The following is an 8,055-nucleotide window of genomic DNA, read 5'->3' on the forward strand; positions in this document are numbered from 1 at the left end:
TTTAACAACTTTGTTCTGATGTTCTGGGACTGTGCCAGGAAATTAGCTTAGTGATGTTTGAGGTGGGCGCAGCCTGGAAAGAAGGTACCCACCCAGGCTGGGAGGGCAGCATCTCAAGCCTTGTTCCTAATGGAAAATCCCAATGGCCCCCTCTCCTTGTGGGTCAACAGGAAGAAGAATTGCAACTCTTAGTAGTTGGATGGTTGAGCTTTAGTTGACCTTATTCTACAATCTTTTAAATAGCCAGTTCAGTCACGAAGGGTTTTGTACACGTACAAAGTCAGAGCTTCTTCTAATCATAGTTGAAAGAGGCTAGGATGGCCTCATGTACAATCATATTAAAACCATACATCGTTTATGGATGGGAGTTTACACATACAAACCAACTAAATCAGGGGTCCTTAACCTTGGCAACTTTAAGACTTGTGGACTTCAACTCCCAGAATTCCTCAGCCAGCAAAGGCTGGAGACCCTTGAACTAAATTACCCTTTAGCATCATGGTGTATGAAATTGGCCATGCGCGTTTGTGAGACATGATTGATGATTTAGTATGGGGGTGATCCAATCCGTAGTTAAATTCAACTCCGACACAGAAAAAATGTTGCTGTATCCCTCTACAAGTGGTTCACTGAAATCTAAGTTGAGGATTGTATTTTGCATTTTCGATGTCCTTGTGACATGGCACCTTGTGCCTGTTCCTCCTGATAAGTACTAAATTTGTATCATTAAAAACCGAGATTACTCACTTCCCTGTTGTTGTTTTTTTTATTTTTCTTCCTCTAGGGATGGATGTTTCCAAAGCCACCAAATTTTTTGTCTCGACTGGACGTCGGACCCTCACCATTGGCTTTGCCTTGCTCATATTATCGGTTCTGGCCTGGGCCTACATTACGGGCATCCAGCTGGTTGCTGACCAATACCACATCATGGCGTTTGGTCTCTATGGAGCCTTCCTCACCTTCCACCTCATCATCCAAAGCTTCTTTGCTTTCCTGGAGCACAAGAGGATGAGGAGGGATTCGCTCTCGTGCAGCTATACCAAGACTGTGGCCCTCACCATCTCAGCTTACCAGGAGGACCCAGCCTACCTCCGCGAGTGCCTTCAATCCGTCAAGGCAACCCTGTATCCCCCAGAGAAACTCCGGATAATCATGGTGGTAGATGGGAACAGCAGCGAGGACCGATACATGATGGATATGTTCCAAGATGTCTTTGCTGGAGAAGATGTGGGCACTTTTATTTGGGAGAACAACTACCACCATCAACCTGAGTTGGATATGGAGAAAAGGGATAGTGGTTACCAGACTGGGGATGAGCCCTCTGACTACACCGAGATTGATATGGAAGACCCTGGGCAACTTGTGGTGGAAGAACTGATCCGCACCAAGCGATGTGTCTGCATCATGCAAAAATGGGGCGGGAAACGAGAAGTCATGTACACAGCTTTCAAGGCCCTTGGGAATTCAGTGGACTATGTTCAGGTACCAACTGTTTTATTATTATTATTATTATTATTATTATTATTATTATTATTATTATTATTATCATTATTCTTTTCTAATACTATGTTATTTATCTCGTCTTCCATTTGAGGAGCTTGGGGTGTAATACGGTCTATTCCCCTTCATTTTTATTCTTTCCGGAAGATTGACAGATAGTGCCTCGCCCCAAAACATGCAGTGGCCTTCAGAGCTAAGGAGAGAATTGAAACCCAGATCAACATCTTATCCCAACATTCTTTTAATGAGTCTCTTCCAGATGTCCTGGCAAATTTACCCTGGCATCTGATCATGACTGGGCGTGTTGGGATTTATAGTTTGGCACATCTGGAAGGTACGTGGTTGAGGGAAATGGCTCTAGCCATTATTCTTCATCCAAGCAATTAAGCACCCGGGTGTTTTCGGGGTCTTGAAACTTGCGTATCTTTCATCTGCTGTTGTTGGGCTAGGATTTCTGGCATCTCATTAATTACAATGTCTAGGGCAGGGGTGGGGAACCTTGGCTCTATTATGACTTGTGGACTTCAACTCCCAGAATTCCTGAGCCAGTTGAAGTCCACAAGTCATAAAAGAGCCAAGGTTCCCCACCCCTGATCTAGGGTTTCAGATTCTAGTGTGGTAATTATGTAAGTTCTGGCAGCCCACCCATTTGCCACCACATCCAACCATTACAGCTGGAAGTTAAAATGCTCCCCACAAACTCTAGTGGTGGAACCTCGCTCACCTTGACTGATCCCTAAACGAAACTTCATGAATTACTTTCCACAAGGTATCTTCCCTTTTATCTCTTCAGCCGCTTTATCTTTCATCCTGTAATCTTGATTTTCTGGAAAACAAATCATGCATTTCCTCTTTTGCGTATGCAGCAGTTCCAAGATTAGATATCTTTCATCCCAATTCTACCGATGGGGCAACTGAGGAAGTAAACTTTTTATCTCTTTAATCAGTTATAAATGAGATAGGTTGCACTTGGTTGTTTGCTGAAAATTGTGATGCAATGGCTGTGACAATAAGCTTGGGAGACAGGAGGAAGAGCCACTGCTCAGACCAAGGGTCTCTAAACGTGGCAGCTTTAAAGACTTGTGGACTTTAACTCCCCGAATTTCCCAGGCAACATGACTGTTTGAGGAATTCTGGGAGTTGAAGTCCACAAGTCTTTAAAGCTGCCATGTTTGGAGACCCCTGGCCTAGATAATGGTCTGATAAAAGACATCTGAGTCCAAAGCAAAAATGGGGTTGGAGAAAAGATCTCAGAATGGACTAATTCTGTGGAAAGTAAAGACAGGGGAAGGGAAAGTGTTTTTAGACTTGCAAGAATCTACATCTAACTTTACAATAAAAATAGTATTAGTACTCATGGCTTTGACTTCTTGTGGAAACCACCATTTAGATTTCAGAGAACTACTACCGCCTAGGCCAGGGGTAGGCAACCTTGGCTCTTTTATGACTCAGCCTGGCTCAGGAATTCTGGGAGTTGAAGTCCACGAGTCATAAAAGAGCCAAGGTTGCCTACCCCTGGTCTTGGCGGAAGTTTTTCCTCCTGACTCCCAAGATTCTTCTCATGGACCAATACAGTCTATGTGTACCTCTGATCTTACTGTGACCTTTGGGCTGGCTTGTACATGTATGTACACTATGCTTTATATGGCAACCAAAGGAAGTTGCAAAATCTGTGGAAAATTATCAGTTGATGCTGCATCTCTCCTGCAAGGACTGTGCAATCTCAGCCGGTCCTTGGAAAGAAGAGGTCAACTGTAGAATTCTTCTGGAGCCAGGATCTAGGTTCCAGCCATGCAGATCTTCTTGACAAGTTGAAGGGGTGTCTTAGTTCAGACTAATCTCTTGGCTTCCCCCCAGGTATGTGACTCTGACACCAAGTTGGAACCAGAAGCAACGTTAGAACTGGTGAAGGTGCTAGAGTCAAACGAAAGCTATGGGGCTGTTGGTGGAGATGTGAGGATCCTCAACCTGTCCGATTCCTACATCAGCTTCATGAGCAGCCTGCGCTACTGGATGGCTTTCAACATTGAGCGAGCCTGCCAGTCCTATTTCAACTGTGTCTCCTGCATCAGCGGTCCCTTAGGTAAGGTGTCGTGGTTCCGGCAGGTGAAACTCTTCAAAGAACTTCAAGGCATTGTTTACCTTAAAGAATCTTTATTCAAGAAGCTTAGCATCGGCACGTACATGGTCAAAGCCAAAATCTGAATTCCCCTCTGGCTTTGATATAAGGTTTCCACTGTAAACAATGTCTAAGTCCTTTCTCTAAGGAAGTCACAAAGCGATATTGGGAAGATCAATATATTTCCCTGATCCACTGCATATTTCTTAATGTATTTCCCTGATCCACTGCATTTTAAAAAAAAAATATTATCCCTTCTTTTTATTGGTTGCATCAGGTCTATATCGTAATGACCTCCTACAGCAGTTTCTGGAGTCCTGGTACAATCAGAAGTTCCTTGGAACACATTGCACCTTTGGAGATGATAGACATCTCACCAACAGGATGTTGAGCATTGGCTATGCCACCAAGTAAGGAAATCTGGGTGTCTCGTGGAATAGGGACAATATGGAATGGAATGCGAGAAGTTGGTTGAGGTAGTAGTAGTAGTAGTAGTAGTAGTAGTAGTAATGATGATGATGACCTGGCCATTGAAACTGCGTGATTATGGATGAAACGTGTAACACTGATACCCATTGTCATCGGGAACTGGGAACTATGTCCAAAAACTTTGCAAAACACATAAAAAACCTGCAGCTTCCTGCAATAACTCCAGCAAAGCTACAAAAAAACTGCGCTACTCGGAACATCTTACATTTTAAGGAGGTACCTGGTTGATACCTAGGATGCTGGCAGCAGCCCGTGTCAACCATCAGTGCCAGTCAATTTGAGTGTTCAGTTGAAAAGGTTCATGTGTAATGAATAAAAGATAATAACAACAACAACAACAACAGCTTTATTGTCACTTTGAATGTACACCAGTCGGCATACATCAAAATGAAATTTTGTTGCATACAGCTCTCAAAGGGCCACCACCATATACACTCCTTGTTTGTGGCCAGCTCAAGTTTCAGATCATCCATTTTAGTCTCTAGGGAGCGAACAATGGCAAACAGGAGAGATGGAAATGGAGGTCCGTGTGGATTAACCCTCAAATTAACTTGTATTCTTGCATGACAACCTCGCCTCCTTTCCTTTTTCTGATCCTGCCTCTTCCGGCTTTTCCTTAAAGAGGCCTTGCTCCTTTTCATCCCTGGAGCACGCTGCGGCCACCAGCCACCAACTACTCCAAAAGCCTCTCTCTCTTCCACTGGGCCTGCTGACAGCCTCATCCAGTTCCTTCCCTCCATAAGGCCCGGGACCTCTCCTCCTCTGCCTCCTTTAGGATGCTAATTTGTTTTTGCAAGTAGGACTTCCCATTTCAACACTTCATTTGTTGAAGCCCTTGACTTACAGCACTGTTTTTTTCAACCAGTGGGGTGGACTTCAACTCCCAGAATTCCTCACCCAGCATGATTTAATAAATCTGAGCTGATTTAATAAATCTTTCCCCAAACATTATTCCTTTTAAAGTGTTATTTTTAGGAAATCAAATTGGTTCAAGCTTGAATTACTTAAGCTTCTGCTGTGCACTTAACACCCACACAATACTTTTTGGTATCCCCAGACTATATTGCTAAGTTACATACAATATGATCAATTGCTGTTAATGAACTTAATTTCTGCTTTTATGTAAAATGCTTTGTCCAAATCAGGAAACTCTATTATGAACTTAATATGAAAAGGGAGCTATTCAGTTTGTAGAGAGAAATGCTGAAATTCTGTAACAACTTGAACTACAGATTTTTCAACCCCTTTCCACCTAATTTAGTGTGTTGCATACAAATTCAGATGGAAAAAAAATCTTTTCATAGCCTTTCTCTCATTTTCTTACAACAATAACCTCATGAGGTAAAACAGGGAACTCCAAACTCGGCAACTTTAAGACTTGTGGACTTCAACTGGCTGGGGGATTCTGGGAGTTGAAGTCCACAAGTCTTAAAGTTGCCAGTTTGGAGACCCCTGAGGTAGAAGAACACTGTCCTTCCCACTTTGCAAACCAAGAATTTTAGGAATGAGATGGATTTCTTGTGCCAATCTTCACCATGTTGTCCTTCAGTTCCCACATTGTGTGTTTTGGACTAAGATTTCATCTAGAAACAGTGCTGGAAGGGACCCTGGGGGTCTTCTAGCCCAACCCCTGGCAAAGACAGAAGACCCTATACCCGTGGTGGCGAACCTATGTCACGGGTGCCAAAGATGGCATGCAGAGTCCTCTCTGTGGGCACGCGCACCATCGCCCCAGTCCTAAGCCTTCAGCTGGGTTTTATAAAACCTTTTCTCTTTAGGCCTCTGCCGCCGTGTGCAAGAAAAAAAAAGGTTCAATCAATCAATTTCAACTTCTCGCAGGAAAAGAAAAAGTTGGAATTGAGTGATTGAACTTTTTAGTCCCACCCAGTCTGCCATTACCACCGCAGCCATGCCCACCCAATGGGCCACGCCCACCCAGCACCCAATGATACATAAGTGGGTTTTGGGTTGCAGTTTGGGCACTCGGTCTCTAAAAGGTTCGCCATCACTGCCCTATACCTTCCCAGACAAAGGGATGCCCAATCATTTCTTGAAAACCTCCAGCCATGGAGCATCCCAAACTCTGGAAGGCAAGCTGTTCCACTGACTGACTGTTCTCACAGTCAGGAAATTTCTTCTTAGTTCCAGATTAGATCTCTTAAATGAGCTTCCACCCATTATTTCTTGTCCTGTCCTTAGGTGCTTAGGAGAGTAAGTCTTTCTCTGTGTCTGCCCCTAAAATACTGGAAGACAGCTGTCATGTCACCCCAATCCTTCTCCTCGTTAGGCTAAACATATTTAGTTCCCTACATATCTAGTGTAGCCAAGATCAGGAAAGGACCAGAGCAGGAAGTACCAAAGACCATAATCGAGCCAAATCAAGTTGTGTCTTGTTCCTCCCATGTTAATCTTTGCCTCCTTCCCTTGCACCAGATACACAGCTCGTTCCCGCTGCTACTCGGAGACCCCATCCTTATTCCTACGTTGGCTGGCTCAACAAACCCGTTGGACCAAGTCGTACTTCCGGGAATGGCTCTACAACGCCCTCTGGTGGCACCGTCATCACCTCTGGATGACTTATGAGTCCGTGGTCTCTGGCATCTTCCCTTTCTTCGTCACAGCCACTGTCCTGCGGCTCTTCTATGGGGGGAACCTGTGGGATGTGCTGTGGGTGTTGCTCTGCGTCCAGCTGGTGGCGTGTGTGAAGGCCCTCTACGCTTGCTGGCTGAGAAGTAACCCGGTCATGCTCTTCATGTCCCTTTACGCCGTCCTCTACATGGGAGGCCTGCTTCCAGCCAAGTACTTTGCCATCTTGACCATGAACAAGAGCAGCTGGGGCACCTCAGGCCGGAAGAAAATGGTGGGCAACTACATGCCTCTGTTGCCCGTTTCCATCTGGGGTCTGCTTCTGTTGGGCGGCTTGATCTACACTATCTACCAAGAGGCCTTGGCCGACTGGACAACAGAAGCCAAACAAACTGAGATCTTGTACTTGCTGGCTGGCTTGGCCATCTACTTGGGCTATTGGACATTCATGGTCCTGCTTTACTGGGTATGGATCCAGAAGTGTTGCCGAAAGCGAATGGACTTCTACAGCCTGGAAGTGTGAGCAGGAAAGAGGGCAAAGTTCTCCAGAATGCTAGATTCTCATCTAAGCTGTCGACAGTACGGAGCAACTTAACTGAAGGATTTCCAGGGTCAGAACCAAGAGTTTCTAATTCAAGGGGGAAATCCAACTCTTTCCCTCTCATCTTTTAAACTCAAGATGTCTCTTGTTCGGCTGAAGTTTAGACTCCTTGGTTCTCTTCTCGAATCCAGGGTTAAGCCAAATGATGGTACAGGAGCTGTGAGTGGAGGGGGGTGGGGTCTGTGTGTTTGTGTATGTGTGTTTCTCAGGGAGGATATTTATTTTATCCAACAAAACACGAGAGGGATAACTTGCTGTCCTCTCTGTTCTCCTGTCCTGAGGAATGCTTCCCGATCCGAAATGTATTTATTACTGCTGAGTCTTCTCATTTCAGGAGTACTTATAGCGCCCAGGTACTCTTTTGACTCGCAGCCACCTCTTGCATGGAGCCACTGGGTGGCACCATCACACGGGGGTGTGGGCTGCATAGGGACTTACTGAATTGCACTGAAAGGCTGATGAATGCAAAGATGGGAATGTTGAATGCAAAGATGGGAATGTTGTGTCCATTGCTGATCAATGAAGTTCTCCTGAAGTTCTGCAGCAGTGGTGGGAGAAACCCTTGTTTTACCAGAAGCTTAAGATCAGATTTTTGGCATCTATGGATGCTAAGTAATTTTAAAGCAGTTGTTTGTGGCTTTTTTATTATTATTATTATTATTTGCAAAAAGGGGAAAAAATCGTCTTAGGCTTTGTGAAAGCTTGATTACAAAAGAAACACAAAAGGTTTACAAGTTGTGTGACAAGAGCTGGAAAAATT

At 44.6% G+C, this 8,055-nt stretch overlaps 1 protein-coding gene across 1 annotated transcript; it reads left to right on the forward strand.

The window, feature by feature from the left end:
• Positions 1-784: 784 nt before the first annotated feature.
• Positions 785-7,563, forward strand: HAS1 (hyaluronan synthase 1). The gene is made up of 4 exons (XM_083369201.1): positions 785-1,482; positions 3,358-3,583; positions 3,897-4,029; positions 6,542-7,563. Exons 1-4 carry the CDS (start codon positions 787-789, stop codon positions 7,215-7,217), a joined length of 1,731 nt encoding a protein of 576 aa, XP_083225327.1. The 5' UTR covers positions 785-786; the 3' UTR covers positions 7,218-7,563.
• The last annotated feature ends 492 nt before the right edge of the window (positions 7,564-8,055 follow it).

Source organism: Vipera ursinii (assembly GCF_947247035.1).
Source record: "Vipera ursinii genome assembly, chromosome: 9".
In the NCBI taxonomy this organism is placed as follows: Eukaryota; Metazoa; Chordata; class Lepidosauria; order Squamata; family Viperidae; genus Vipera; species Vipera ursinii.